Source organism: Haliotis asinina, chromosome 9, assembly GCF_037392515.1.
Source record: "Haliotis asinina isolate JCU_RB_2024 chromosome 9, JCU_Hal_asi_v2, whole genome shotgun sequence".
Classification (NCBI taxonomy): Eukaryota; Metazoa; Mollusca; class Gastropoda; order Lepetellida; family Haliotidae; genus Haliotis; species Haliotis asinina.
Window position 1 is genome coordinate 33,922,656 of NC_090288.1, and position 16,870 is coordinate 33,939,525.

Sequence of the window (16,870 nt, forward strand, 5' to 3'; positions counted from 1 at the left end):
CTTTAAAGGTACAACCACTCATGCATGAAATAAAAGTGTGTATGTCGTATTTTATACCATGCGCAGTGACAGGTGCTCTGTCAAGGACGTTGCGTCAACCATTATACTATTACCGTCATTACTGATGAAGTACTGTCATCACAGAGTCCGTAACATTCTAAATAATGTTCATTGACATTGGACAAGAGTATGTTTGTAAACAGATGTGTTTATTGTAAGGGTAAATATTGAGTACAACTTGTATATGTACGCCTGGCCTACATGGCAACTCGCATCAGTCAGAAAACAGTTTAAATCCACGGCTTAACAAAGGCGACCATTGAAGACAACAGTTTTAGTGTAATACACGGTGCAGATCCAATACAATTCTAGCTGTAAATAAAAAACTCATACTGATATGTTTACTGCGCGATGAGTTGTTTCAATATTTATATCCTTGTGTGTTTGTTGTTTGTGTGTGTAGTTTTTTGTTGTTATTGTTTAACGCCGCAATCATAAATATTCCAGCTATGCGATATATGTATATAAGGACAGCTGATATCAGTGATATCATTCTGCGACACCCGAATTGCATGCCGTTGTGCCAGGTCGGTTTGTTGTTTATCGCCGCACACAGCTGCAAGACGGCGGCCTATAAGTAATCCAGTCTGGAAAACATAACCAAGTGATTTATATCATGAGTGAGTGAGTGGTTTCAGTAATTGTACCTAAGTAGGGAGTTGAACCCGGGTCTTCGGGCGAGTCTTTAAGCACTAGGCCACCCCACCGCCCTTGGTTGGTAGGCATGGACATTAACAGTGTCATCACGAAGCTTATGCGGTGAGTGAGTTTAGTTTTACGCCGCACCCAGCAATATTCCTGCTATGTGGAAGCGGTCTGTAAATAATCGAGTCTGGACCAGACAATCCAGTGACCAACAACATGAGCATCGATCTGAGCAATTGGGAACCGATGACATGTGTCAACCAAGTCAGCGAGTCTGACCACCCGATCCCGTTAGTCGCCTCTTACGACCAGCACAGTCGCCTTTTGTGAAGCTTATGCAGACTTTACACAGAGCTCCAGATAAGGCGCATATTTTACGCAATAAAATCACATTTACTCCATTAATTACAAATCTGGGAGTACAAAAAGAACGCGTAAGAATCACTTAAAACCCAATTGGTCTGTAATACTTTGCGTGCTTTACTCAAATGACCAAACTGGCTTGCGTATGATTCGTCGCGGCGCACAAACTCTACAACAGCATTAGCTGATGGTAAGCGATGCTTATATATACATATCCTATTTTTTCCCCAGCCACTGTCCGGGGTTACTCTAACAGTCACATGGCTTCCATGTTGAGTATTTAGAAATGGATGCCAAATGTTTGGCAATATGACAATTACTAAAAACTAGTCCATTGAGATGTATTTATATCTACATATTTGGAAGAGTTAAGTATAAGAAACTGTGTAAAAGTACTCAATTCTTTTTACTAGTGGGAGTATACAAAATGCTAGTTACACCTCATGAAAATGCAATTACTCATACACAAATAGACATGGGAGTAAATATGTAATTGCTTGAAAAATTATCTAGAGCTCTGTGAGGTGTATTTTGTTTGGACGGTTCGTTCATTCTAGCACACGTTTACCCCAGAGGCAGCAAACAGAAGCGACTCACAGTGGCCAGTGATTAAAAAAAAAATCAAGTATTTTCTGGAACAAACGTAATTATCCCCATCCACCGTGACCAGCTGTTGCACAAAGTAGTGGAATGTCTTTCATGGGCGGTCTGGTAGTCTAGTGGTTAAAGCGTTCGCACGTCACAACGAAGACCCAGTTTGATTCCCAACATCGGCACTGTGTGCGGAGCCCATTTCAGTTGTCCCCCGTCAAGTTGGAATATACTGCTGGTATATTATTTGAAGTGGAATAAAAACCATACTCACTCACCGAATTCCGTTCATAATAACATCCATTCGACCGTATGTCCACTCTTTCAGACTATTATCTGTGTGCGAGAGACACCGACAAGTCACAATATGTAGAGTAACTTAATACTGCTGTTCTGTGTAGGTATTAAGTTTTCTGTGAACTTTCACACGACCTCAGATTTACACTACGGAGGTTCCGTGATGCGTGTCTGTAATTATCCGGCCCACTGTTACAGATTCAGTAGCAATGCCATGAGTTATGGGGCATCTTTGTGCTAAGAAACGAGAATAATGTCTGTAATTATCCCCCAAAACGAAGTAACAGAAAAAATTCATCCTCCCAGCGTAGAGAATCTTGCCTTCTGGATCACAAGCCTCCCGATCACAACACTGCAGAAAACACATTGGAAAGATGTTCATATTGTCTTGTTCGCTCGTCATGCTGAAGGTGTCCGAGTTCCATTCCCCACGATGTAAAATCTGACTTACTCACAAATGTCACTGAAATCTGATCTCTAGAAGCCAGCAAATTTCAATAGTATTTGCATCAGTCAAGCCATTCCAGTACTACCATTCATCATTGTAAACGGTGTCCTGCAATCTGATTGGTTGAAAAAGATGGTTAATTGAATGGTATTCAATTCAAGGAAATTGCAAGGTTATTTGCTGCGTATTGACACGTAGAATTATTATGTAAGCATATTTTTTTCGGCGACCTGATTGATCTAGAGGCGGTCACGTGACCGTCGACAGAAAAGCAGATGAAACGAAAATTTATATTGACTTGAGTTACTATGACGTCAAACTTTGACGTTATTCTGTTGATAACACGTCACATTATTGTTGACATGTTATTGGTTTGTAGTGAAAATGAAATTACATTTCTTGGCAAAATCGACATGTTTTGCTTTTTAGAAGCTGTCTTTCGGTAATTTCATAATAAAACAGTTATAGACTGGTGAATTCGGTCAGTGGACCTCGGACTTCGGTCCTCGACCTCTGTTGTGTTTCGCGGGTCCAGAAAAAACAGGTATTGACCTCATCACCAATCCATATTTGTGTGTATGTATGTATGTATGTATGTATGTATGTATGTATGTATGTATGTATGTATGTATGTATGTATGTATGTATGTATGTTATATATATATATATATATAGAGAGAGAGAGAGAGAGAGAGAGAGATAGAGAGAGAGAGATAGTATTTTTCCTGAACCACAGTTGGTCAAAATACCTTCACGTGGGTGTTCAGAGAAAAACATGATGTTGACTTGAGGTTTGTGAAAAATTATGATATAGACTTGTGTTACTAAAAACAGACAAGGAATCCTGTACGAAGGGATGTGAAGATATGTTACGTATTGATGAGCTGTACTCCGGAGATGACAGTGTGTGCATTACAACACAACCCGTTGACAGCTCGGTCGATATTGTTTTATAGAAACCGATATTGACCTCTACAATAGTCTATAATTGCATAATATCGCAAACAGTGGTGACGTCATTCAAATTATACCGTGATGTAAAATCGGTATGACGTCAAAATGAACTGTTCCAGATGCTACCATGCTACCATGGGAAGCAGCTGAAACATAAATAAGCTGGGTCCCGTCTCGCATAGTGTGAGACGGTGTTGCGAGCACAGGGAGCCGAGAACCAGCTTAAAACGCCCAGCTGATGACACTTCATGGATGAACCCGGACTTGATGTGAGTGAGTGCAGACAGTAAAACCCACGTGGGCCTTTTGGTTTACTTTTGTGTTTACAATTTCGATAAACATATCATAATGCCGTCGGTTCAAAATGACTTCCCGAGCTTCAAATACTCAATTACAGCCAGAAATTGGCCAACACGTGCTGTTTCTCTGCTAAGCGTTTAATTTTGAGCGACATTGACTCGATATTGCGCGGGCGTTGTCGTCATGGACAATATATCGGTATCTGTGAAAGTCCCTCGCTATAACGGGCCCAGTCAGACATGGAGTCGAGAAATGTCAAATTATTTTCGGGTATTTATGTCTTACATTAACCGCGCAAAATGTGCCAAGATCATATTATCCCAGTCTAAGTAAACTAAGTCTCAATACTTTTAGTTACACTCCACCTTTGAGATTGACCAATGAGAACACAGCTTACCAAATCGCGAATGTGGACATTCGCACATACCTTTTGAACTTTTTATCTCGAAAAGGTTCATAACCGAACGATTCCGAATGCTATTTAGCTTACTGTCGCTTCCAGGTGATGCACACGGCTTACGTACAATCATGACAACGGTGAGTAAACAGTCGTTGAAAATGGTGTTTTTGGCAATATTCAAGGATGTCATCTTGCGAAAATATTAGCTAATGGTAACCATGTCAACAGAAACCCCAAAGCGTATATACTGCAGGTCAAATAACTGTGTTAGATGCGGATTTGTTTGTGGAGAGATCTGTGTCAGTGACCTGAATATTTTGAAAGTCCCTCCGATCCCTAAATTGTCTGATTGGTTAAATCTATTTAACCGTCTCGCGTTTGATTGGATGGTCATTTTTCGCTTAAAGGTTACCTGACACGACCTTCTACTAGGTTTTGTTAGACTCATGATCAGTGGTGGAGTGTAACGTAATACACTGAGACAAAGTTTACTTACACTGACATTATCAAGGCCCATACTATTAAACTGACACACACATGTATCAGCCGATCGGTGAATAAAGATAAGTAAGTGAAGATTCAAGTTGAAATTGAACTTCAGCAACCTGTGGTTGTTTTCAAAGGCGACTAACGGGAGGAGATGTCACCAACTGAGTAGGTCGAATTTATGGATGTCAACTTTTTTTGATACGGCTTCGGACTAGACCCACATCGCCTAATTTTCCTGCATAACCTTCTCCAACATCACCTAATTAGAACAGAGCCCAGAACACAAATAACTGTAACCACTGAACCGTGGCGTCTGAGGGGTGTCTTTCTCTGTGTTTTCCATTCATTCTTACAACATCTTACAACAACATCAACATGCTTGTGAATTTGAAATGAACTGTAACGTAAAATACCGTAAAGTTGAATACGTAACGTAAAATACATCAGTTATTATTATAGGCTTGAATTTATAGGTACCCATCGAGGAAACGCATTTACCGTCGTCAATTTTTGGGAGGAGCAGGGCACTGACAGGTATACCAGCAGCATCGCTGGCTTTTTTAGTGCACTGTGTGTGCTGTCGGAAATACTGCAGTACAAATGTACAGAATGACATAGAACGCAACACCACGTGTTTGTGAATGAATGCCTTGATCCCGTTCACCAAACTGAGAGTGCGGCATGGAGAGTATCAAATATCTGCAGAGTTTACTGCTCTTTTTACAGACCACTTTACAACATTCGTGACCCGCTCGTGTTATTCCGGGACAAGCCGAATAGCGACTCGTGTCCCTATGGAAGGATTTCATATTGGGACAGGAACGATAACTCTATTCTTGTTTGATTATTGTGGTACTTCATATCACCTAAGTACTCATGCGTTGTATTGTTGTTTTTGGTTTTGCTTATTTATTTTATAGAATAAATCTCAATGATACAACTAAAAAGGGAGAGAAACATATTAGTTACAGGTATATTCTGACGTAATTATTACCACATGTTCATCTAGCTTATATTTCCAATTAAATTTCTAAATAGGGTCTAATAATCACAAATGGGAATTGTTTTACTGAATATGGAAATAAAATTTATTTTTCAAAATCCAAGCTACATTAAATCCAGAAACTCCAAAATAATTTTAAAATATTTCTTAAACTGAACATTTGTGTGACCAGAGACCATATAATCTATTATATGGTCTCTGGTGTGACCAAGTGGAATTTTAACTGTATTCACTGAAATTTATGTTAATGACCCACCGAAAAGGTTATACTAAACTATTCACAGAGATGTGAAATATATGCCCAGTGTTAAAGATTACAGTTGATTAGATATACAGATATAATGTTATTTATGATTACGCTTCCGAAAACTGTCGGATGCGCTCGTAAATCACCGACACACGATCCTCAGACCACACACTCAGTTGAACCAGTGAGAGCCGGTATTAGATTCGACATGGAAACTAATCTCGTTGTCAAGCAAGTCACGAAAATGGTACCCCGAAAAATGTTCACGATGGATAAGCTTTTATGCTCTTATGATGTAAACTAGTGGGCAAAAAAAGTGAACACCCTTACACGTCAAAACATTGTTCACAGGGCAATCTCGTTTACTGTTTACTTGGTTCCGTCCTGTTGCGCAACTTTGTACGATAGCCAGTCCAGAATTTTGAGACTATGTCATTTAACTGGATGCATAAATATTGATCAGTATGATGTGATAAGTCTACGCACTTATATAATGCAACACTAAGCTCCCTATAATACCAGCAAACACGTCGCACAATGTGTTCTGTCGTACAGCGAGCTCTGACAAACGGAAACCTGGAAATCGTGAAAATTTCAAAACGAGGCGCTGCCGCTAAAAAAGTTTGGTGGTCTATACATCAACCTCATTGTGCGTTACAGAACTAGGCTGAATAGGCGCAAAAACAAACACACACACATCAGTGTATCCAGTGAGCCAGATTTTACGACCTCATCAGACAGGGGCAATCTGTGATTCCACAGGTAAGGTATGCTGCCTGAACCTCTACATAAAGTAGAGAATATCGGTGCAATTAAAGTTAGAAATTAAAATTCATTTGTGAATACCATTTTCTTAGTTTAACCAGAGTTGTTTGTGGTGTCAATTTTCACATTCACACGAGAAGATTCTAATCGGCTGAAAAGTAGGTCGTTGTCTCAAGAGGTTAATGAAACTCATGTTTCGGTGTGTAATGATCGATACAACTAATACAAGCCTTACAATGTTTTTAAGTTATAGTACATTTAATGAAGCCAACAATGGACAGAGGGATAGGAATACCACAGTTCACATATGTTACAAGAGTCAATCATGACATGTCCCAATCATTCATTTTTTGGAGTTATAGTACATTTAATGAACCCAGCATTTGGGACAATGCACCAACAGTGTCTGTGAGAACTCAGGTGAAAAGCACGTGTCCTGCAATGGACAGAGGGATAGGAATACCACAGTTCACAGACACTACAAGAGTCAATCATGGAATGTCCCAGTCATTCCAAGTCTCACACATACGTAGTAAAGGGCGTTACCACCCCTAGAAGCGGTACACGCCCAGACTCCCCGTCTCATTGATGTCGTCAGTCGACGAATGACGTCATTCGCAATCACGGACGTTTTGCTAAATATTTGTCGAGAACTGGTATAGAAAGGCTGGGAATCGGTGACCATACATTTCAGATGACGGAATGCCACCGAAATAATGCCACGGCTAACAGCGTAAAAGAGAGGGCATAGGTATGAGACAGATAGGCGCCATATTGCAAGGGCCCTGAACAGATGGTGGGTGATACCATCATCAGACTGTTCCTGCGTTTCAGGCAGACTGGTGGGGGGCGGGGGGGGGGGGGGGGGGCATGGTAGCTCCAAGACAGGTCACGATCAAGTAGACCACCACAAGAAGACCGCCATCTGCGTACTCCTCATCTGAGCAGCCGCGTCATCACGTCAACGGAAACGGCGGCAACTGGTCCACGTCATCAGACGACGTACCGAGCTACGACGTCTACGTGCAGCAGGTATCAGAGTTCTACGTCCTCTGCTTGGAATGGCAGTGGCTCAAGAACATCGTCGTCGTAGGTCAAAGTGGGCAAGGACTGTACGTAGCTGGTTGGTACGAAATTGGCAGCGAGGGTTTTTTTACAGACGAAAGTAGATTCACCATGTTCAGTAATGATAGCGAGTATACCGTCGTTGAGGAGAAAGACCAGAGCCGAATTGGGTTCACGAAGTGCATTCTTTTTGGGAGGCGGTGTGATGGTATTGGGAGGAATTTTGGGAATCAACGTGCGGGATTGGTCGTATACGTGGAAACATTAACGCTCAGAGATACAGAGATGACATTCTTCAACCCGTGGCAATACCTTTTCTTCGCCAGCAAGAACAGGGAACACGTCTGCAGCACTTTTGTGAGGAGAGGACCACGACCCCCAGCGAACCGACAAGAACTTGAAGAGGTTTAGTCTCTAATCGCCTAATAAGAAATTCTATCGGTCGTTGATTTTAGTAAAGCTTTTGATACTGTATGGCACCCCAATTTGTGGAATAAAATGATTAAATATATCATTTCAGATAAAAGTTTCCTCGTCATATGTAACATGTACAAATGTAGTAAGTCATGTGTTTCATACAAAGGTGATACCAGTGATTATTTTCATGGTTACTCTGGTGTTAGACAAGGCGAAGACCTGGCCCCATTTCCCTTCGCATTGTACCTAAATGAGTGATTGAGTGAGTTAAGTTTTACGCCGCACTCAGCAATATTCCAGCTATAAGGCGGTGTGTAAATAATCGAGACTGGACCAGACAATCCAGTAACCAACAACAGGAGCATCGCTCTGCGCAACTGGGACTCGATGAAATGTGTCAAACATGTCAGCGAGCCTGACCACTCGATCCCGTTAGCCCCCTCTTAGGACATGCATAGTCGCCTATTATGGCAAGCTTGGGTTGCTGAAGGCCTATTCTACCCCGGAACCTTCACGGGTCCATTGTACCTAAATGACATGGAAGAGTATTTATAAACCAATATTTTTAATGGCCTTGAACGTTTGAATAGTAGCATTCATCATGACCTCGGTATGTACTTAAAACTGCTCCTGTTAATCTATGCAGATGACATAGTGCTATCCGTAGAAAACACTACTGATATAAGCAAATCTATATTCTTCTTTGATGGGTATTCTAAAAGATGGAAATTGCGTGTAAATGTTGCTAAAACAAAGAGGAGGCCTGATAAAAACGCCATGTTTTCATGTTACAACAGTAAAATATTGACCTGGTCTCAGAATATGTGTATCTTGGTATTTTATTTACTCGCACTGGTAGATTCTGCAAAGCTCAAAAGAGAATTTCCGAGCAATGTATGTAGTTTTAGAAAACTACGTTCAGTAGATATCCCCATTGACTGTCAACTTAAACACGTCCGATGTTGTTATACTTTTCAGAAGACTGGGGCTTCGGTGAAGAGTACTTAGAAAGGGTTCATTTAAAATTGTGTAAATATCTATTACAAGTTAAGCAATCAACATCAGATCGAATGATTTATGGTGAATTGGGAAGGTATCTGATAGATATACTCAAAAAGGTTAGAATCATTTCATATTGGGGAAACTAACTTCACCAACTGTTTAGTATTTTACATAGGATGACGTTTATAGTGAAAACGAATGACTCAATCACAAATTTACCTCTTGTCACTGTACTTAAAACAATGTTGGAATGTCCTGGCTTAAAAAATATGAGAATATCTCAAACCTGTACAAGATTTGCCTTAAAAGTAACCTAAAGTCGATGCTGTAGAGCCAGTTATAACTGGCTCGCTGACGTGGTTGACACATGTCATCAGTTCCCAATTGCGCAGATCGATGTTCATGCTGTTGATCACTGGTTTGACTGGTCCAGACTCGATTATTTACAGACCGCCGCCATTTAGCTGGAATATTGCTGAGTGCGGCCTAAAACTAAACTCACTCACTCACTCACTCACTCATAAAAGTGCCCAGCCAACGTTGACCTAGGGACACTAAATACACATGGGACATGTTGAATATAAAAGTAATATATTAAAAGGTTAATTACTGTAAAATATCACAAAAGATACACAAAATACAGCACGACCCTGTGAGGTCACGTTAAGTGGGTCATTTGTGGGCGTCCCTGTAAGAGAACATGGAAAAAAACTGTTGCGTCCATGGATTTCATATGTCATTCCTTGGACAATATATATATATGACTTTAGCGAAGGCATTGAAGGATCTATTATTTATGTCGAGTTTATTAACGAGCTCATATCTGACTTCATTATAGAAACTTTCAAGGAGAAAATGAGCCTCGTCCTCGAAAGAGTTACTGCTACAAAATTTGCATGTGCGATTTTCTTTTGGAGTGATGGGTTGTGTGAAACGTCCAACTTCCACATTCAGTGGCAATGATCCACATCCTAATTCGCTGAAGATACTTCGATGTGAGCGATTAAGAAAAGCTTCAACATAATATTCAACAGAAAGGGTCTGCTTGGGAGTTTGAGTCGTTCGTGTTGTTTATTCTTCTCCTTAAATATCACCACGAGGGCGTCCGTATTTAATTCGGTGTTTCTTCATCGCCTTGACTGCTCAATGATTGTGGCGTGCGGGTAGAAAAAAATATGAAAAAAGGACTCTGTCATGATTTTTTTATCCCCCAAATCACTAAGACCCCACTCCCACTATTACCAGGTTCCCTACAAGTGATACACGATATAATGGAGCTGACTGCCATATTTGTGCGTGAAAATGGCGAACTCCTAACTTTGTCGAACCGTATCTATTAGTGGATGCCAGACCTAAATCGTGACTGGGAGTAAAGATGCAAGGGTTTCCCAGAATTCCATTTAAATACCCGCTAAAGATTCGTTTTTCGTTTTCGTTTTTCAATGAAATTTAGTACATTCTAAACTCAGTTTTTATGTTTTCTTGTGGCGAAACATTTTTTCTCAAAGGGCGGTGTACAATTGAGAATGGACGGGGCAAAGTTGAGAAATATAAATAAATTTTTATTTTCTGGACGGGTGGGATTTTTACGGACGGCAGAGATGATGCCCGTCGTGTGCACCTCACTGAGACCGAAGATCATGTTTTCTTTGTATTTACATTATATAATGACACGTTTGCATAATATTACAAAACTCACAAAATAATGTAGTCCATGGCCAGTTAAGTTTTATAAATATACTCAGCTGCAAAAATGAAACTGTTATTAAAATCACTTCTACCTACATACAAAATTGTTTATGCTAAGAAGATCGTGACTAAAATGTTAATCTTAATTTCACTGTAACATGGACCACGTGGCATACAATACCGAATAAATTCTGTTAAAAAATATGCATACATGGTATATTAATTTTTCTGAAATCAATCAATTAAAGTATATTTTAATTATCACTCTTGCCGAGATATTACTGGGGATGCAGTCTTAAACGTTCTCTTTCTTCCATAGCAGCTAGACTCTGATATATTTTAAGCATGACCTAAAATATATAAGGATATATATGTTATATAGTTAGATCATGCGTTAGAGTTAGAGTCGAGTGCCTATGCTTTCTTTATCATGAGATGTACAAATGACGAACAGAAATGGGACACGATCCACAAAGCGTTCGAAGCCTGCACGATTCGTGAGATTGTACGACTGAATTTAAAACAGTTTTACTCTGTTTTACGACCGATCCACGAAGCGTTCTTAATCCATTTGTAAATTCACGGTCTTACGGGTATTGTCGTAAATTAAGACCATCGCTCTCCTGCTGTGGAGGCGATGAATGGAAGGGGGTTTCCTCAATGACGTCATTATTTCAAGCGAATCCCTTCATTCTGTAAGCAGACGACACATTTCGGGTACTATTGCTAACAGTAACACCCCAAGATGAATTCCAGTCAAAATTCTATCACCATCAAACACCAGAGAAATAAAAACTGGCCTAACAGCTCAGTCGTCTCGTGGAATTTGTCGAAGCAAAAAAATCCCTACTATTTCAGTCATTCACGAGCACTCGAACAACCATCAGGAAGAAGAACGCTTGAGATGACATTTCACGGAGGTGGGTGAATCTTTGAATTTTCTGTTGAGCTCGACAGCTATTCATACCATCCAGTATTCGAGTTATCAATGCAACATTTTTAATAGTCATCATGCATGCGATAACTACTAACTCAGCCTCTTTGAAAATGCTCGATCGACAACAGAGGTACAGTGTGGCCATGGGAAGCCTTTTTCTAGAGTTCACGCCGTGATATTGCTGAAATATTGAGAAATGCGGCTTAAAACCATACTCACTCTTTACCACTCGTACGTATGTAGAGCCATTCGGGACTTAAGACCTGTCGGGGTTTAAGGGCCGCACATACGTACGTACGTTATTTATATGGAATCATCAACATTCACTTTGTGCAGGATAATTACTGTGTACATTTTTTGTGAATTTAGTATATGTTTAGAGACCATTTTTGAAGCAAGAATAATTTCCTCCCGGATAATAAAGTCATATCTTTATTTTATCTTAATTCTCAGCCACGATTTCTGGAAAGTATGGCGTGCGCGAGTTTTCTTGCATTCGTGTCACGGAAAGAGGCGAGTAGTTACGAATGTTTAATGTGTGTCGTGTGCACATAGTACTTCCTGTTTGCAACCATCATAATACGAACGCTTAATAGATATGTAGCTACAAAGATTTGTTCATGTTTTGGTAAGCCAAATTGATGTTGACAGTTTTGTGACACACTGTTCATGCCTTGATTTTGCAACTCTAGCACTTTCAGGTTTAAAAAATCAGCGGTTTTGTGCGCTATTTTGTAAGAGGTCCAAAATCATGAATAATTAATGCTTGCGTTTTTGTTAAATCCACAATTTGATATTTATCCTCAGAACAGGGGTCCTGAGGTATTATAACGAAATAAAGAACGAACTAGCATCAACGAATTAGTGTAATCTCAGGGATCCTACTGGAAATGAACGCCCAAGCAGTGAAAATATAGTCCTTGATGATGGTTTCTTGACATAACACGTCCCCAGTAGGTTGTCACTTGTCTAGGAACCAAACCTTCATCATTATTGTGATCATGGTTATCAAAGACTTAAAGGGGCACTGATGCGGAGCGAATAATGTTTCTCGCCAACGGTCTAATTACGAAACCAAACTGCAAATTGGTCAGCGCCCGCTCCCTCGACCGTGACGGACAAAGGGACTGGGGTCCTGTCCATATTAGCACAATTTCTTCATCTAAACAGTCAAGAGGCCAGATGCCCATCATATGCCATTATTTAAAAATATCCACGGTATTCCTTGTCTGATCGTAACAAAATATCCCAGCAGCGTAGTTTTTTTCCCGATGCTTGGATGGTATAGTGACTGATCCAATTTGATCCTGTTTCTATCCTCGATATTTAATCATGTTGCGTGAAAATATGATGTCTACAGACACGTAGCAAGCCATTTGTTTCAGTCCGAAAGATTGCAAAGCTTTATATTTAGGTAGTTTTGAGTGTTAGTTCAGCTGTGATAGCAAATATTATACGTACATTTTGGTAGCTATGGTAGGTAGCTACCCTGGTTTATTATTTATGATGATAAAAACACACAGTTGATTTATTTGAATTCGTAAACTAAAAACGATGACTTTGCCTTTGGTAGAGAAATCTGAAAATTTTCTTACGTAAAAAAACCCAACTTATTACACCTATTTACCCAAGTACAGAGAAAATGCCAGTATGTATTCCGTATGTAACGAAGTTCCGTTCGTATCCTCAAAACAGTTTCGGCCCATAAGTGTTTTCAGGTTGCATGCGACACAGAGATTACATCTTCCTTGCTGTAACTCGCGTTTGATGGTGTAAACCTACACGTGTTATTTGTCATCATTCTTTTGATGGACAGTTAATGAATTTATAACAGGTATAATTAGTAGTACCATCACTTCGGTTATTCAACAAAGGTTCCCATTTGGCATTTCTCCTGTCTGGTGTAAATACTCAACATTATAAATTAAGGTCTGTAATGGCAAATGTATTGTATGTTATGTAATATGTGCATGTAAGTGATGCAAGAGGATTTATCAGCTGATTTACAAAAACAAACATCGATCAAAGGATTAACAATAAGACAGTGATTAATTAATTACTTTTGTCTTCTAGCGGATTTGTCAAAAGGCAGTGTGTGTAGATGTACTAATTCATACTGACTACACCCTGTCGTAAAGTGCGAGTGTAAAAACAACATCCTCCCTTAAAAGAATTAACCACCCTTGCGTTGATTGATTGTTCATTATTGGTTAACTAAATTACTTAGAATGGCGGACATCCTACAATTAGTGTGCTGTCTCGGGTGACCAATGAGAGGTTTAACAGTTTTTCGCCAATGTGAAAGACGTGAAACGATGTGTTACTTTTTCGCAAATTAAACTGTTGTAAGACACACGACACAAAGCAGGATTATTTACCAGCTGCAGATGAATGGACTACGATTTCTTTTATGTGGATATTGATGAATACATTCCTGAACAAGGTAGTATCCTGACATTGTTGCTATAAAATTAGTCTGCTTTACATTCATTATTAGCATTTTGTTTTAATTTATTTGGCGTAGCATTCAGCAGAATCTATATGACAGAAAACACACACTAGATTGCGTATGTGTGTGAAATAGGATCCACATTGGCAATCTATACAATCAGGGAGCCTATATAGAGGTAGGGTATCCCTGATGCAATGTATAAATGTTGCCGTCATGTTAGAAATGTACTATAAGTATAAGCAGACCGTGTGTTCTTTTAGTAATTTTCAAAATCATACAAATATACAATAAACTAATTAGGGTTATGAGACAAAATATAGAGACGTACATTGGCTTCGCTATTTTTCCGTCCTAATAGTTTTTTACTATTTCTACCACTGGCAGATGATTAACCTTCAAAGTGTTTCATTTGTTTTCACAATACATTTGTAATGAAGTAAAAATGACTTCACCTTAGTTGATCTGTCTATAACTAAACTATCAATTGCGCACAAGGACTGCGCAGCAGAAGTCACGAACCAGTCACGAATTCTGGGATATCATCCGGGTACTCACGGGAGAAAAACAATAACAAATGTTTACACCAGTCCACGGAAATTGCTCCGTATTAGTGCCCCTTTAATGAAGTCCATGCAAAATATAACTCGAAACAGTACATTGAGAATGATAACTAGTCATTTATTATTGATTTGTTAGATTGGCATTATTAGATGTTGGTGAGTAATAAGAGAGTAAGATTTTTTATGGATAACAACTTCATTACTTGTGACTCGACATTTCGGTATGAATCCTTATAACGTCACATCGTATGTAATAAAGTTGTTATCCATAACGAATCCTACTCTCTTTTATTTTTGTCTGCACTGGAATGACCTATTCTGTATCATGGTATAATCCGTATTATTGGATTTCCGATGCTTAATCACATCTCGTTTTCTCTCTAATCACATATCCTAGTGATAGGGGTTTTCAGCGATGTAAGACAAAACTGTAATTTTTATCGTAAATATCATTTAAAGTTTTGTTTTTGCTAACCGTGAGCAATACAGGTATATTCATCTATTTCACACAAAAATATCATTGTTTCCTACAAAAATTGCGTTGATGACATTGTATCAGTGAAACTGTAGCCGCTTGCAACATCCAGGTATTTTGTATGTGTTTTCGACGATGAGCCCTACACCAGGCATTTTTTATAGAAACCAACAGACCAATATGAAGGTTTAAAGCATATTATGCAATGAATGGACAAATGTCGTTCAATAAATGTATTTGGGTTTGGAGACTGGCCTGGTATAACTGCCATTCTTCTCAGATTGTGAGAGTCAGTTGGCATGGTTACATGATGGAGATGACCTGATCTTATGAACACATCATCATTATATTGTCATCTGCTACATACCAGATATGTTCGTGATCATGTTCTTAAATTTTCATGTTATCGAAACATCTAAACAATGTTTAATGAAAGCAGCATAGATTACCGTTGCCAACTTAACTTTAAGCCTTTTCTTGCCCCTTTTACATGAAGACATATACTTATCTTAGTTTGTTTCCTGTCTTTGTTTATGTTTCAGCTGTTTTGTTATCAACTGTGTTAATAAATTCAATGTAAAACAACTACACTGATACTCTCACAATAATCCTTTTATAAAACAAGTAAATGTTGTATCATCTGCCCTTTTCAGACACCCGATGATATATGACACGGCACTGTCATGTCAGGCTATCAAGGTTATCCCCAAGGTCGGTGGCCAGGTGGTTATGATGAAGGAAGGGCATGGGCATCACCAGCAAATCACCCTGATGTACGGTACAGTGAGGTGAACATGGCGAACTCAGTGCCAATGTCCAGAGTCATACCAGGTGGTGGTGAGACTTATAAACGGCCGGCACCATACTCACGGGAAGATTTTACTGGACTTCCCAGTGCCAAGAGGTCTCATTCTGGAAGAGGGTAGGTGTTATCTGTGTCCTCTTTCACAACACGTAATGGGGAACTATGTATTCAGCAGCCTTCCGTCCCTATGTACATGCTGATTCTTTGTTAACATGAAATTAACATACCAGTGATATGTATCAGGGTAGTGTAGGTTATATAGTGGGTAAAAAATTTGAACCTGTCCCAATCCTAATATCGTAATAGTAACACAGGCTGATACTGAAAGTGGATATGAACATCTAATCAGTTATTAGAAGAGACTGAAACTACTTCAACTTGTTTTTATTTCATTGAAACTATACATTCATTTGGGTAATGACTACAACTGGGACAATTCAAGGGAAAAAATATTGCAGTAGTGTGGCAATATTTGGTCTAAATGCTAATAGTTGTTTCCACCTCAGTGGTCACCCCTGTTGTTAAGGCAATGCCATCTTCAACTTTTGTTGCAGAGGTTTACCTGTCAGGGGTCAAGGTCAGGAATCAGACTGGAGGTCTGGCATGGTGAGTTATTATATTTTTCAATATCCTGACTCGCACTTATTTGCTTGTCTCCCTCTTCTGTCTGAAGTTTTAGTGGACACTTGAAATGCCTTGAAGTTCCCTTCTGCAAAAGAGGACGTAAATAGCAGATTACTTCCGTCATCTGCTACAAATAAGGCAATTAAAAGTTTCAGTTCTGTCAACCTATATAGCTGCATGCAGTACAGTTATATTTATGAAATCAGGCATCAAACTGACCAGTGTACCTAAATTACTGGCATTACTGCACTCATTGAGGATCAACAACAGAAATTCAAGGCC

General features: G+C 39.4%; 1 protein-coding gene across 1 annotated transcript in view; it reads left to right on the plus strand.

Moving 5' to 3' along the window:
* Positions 1-12,223: 12,223 nt before the first annotated feature.
* Positions 12,224-16,870, plus strand: part of LOC137296290 (heterogeneous nuclear ribonucleoprotein A/B-like) — a 28,735-nt gene continuing 24,088 nt past the window's right edge. Inside the window, exons 1-3 of the mRNA XM_067828053.1 lie at positions 12,224-12,300; positions 15,813-16,081; positions 16,519-16,570. Of these exons, the coding sequence (XP_067684154.1) occupies positions 15,843-16,081; positions 16,519-16,570 (291 nt within the window). The 5' untranslated portion in view covers positions 12,224-12,300; positions 15,813-15,842. The remainder of the gene's footprint in view (positions 12,301-15,812; positions 16,082-16,518; positions 16,571-16,870) is intronic.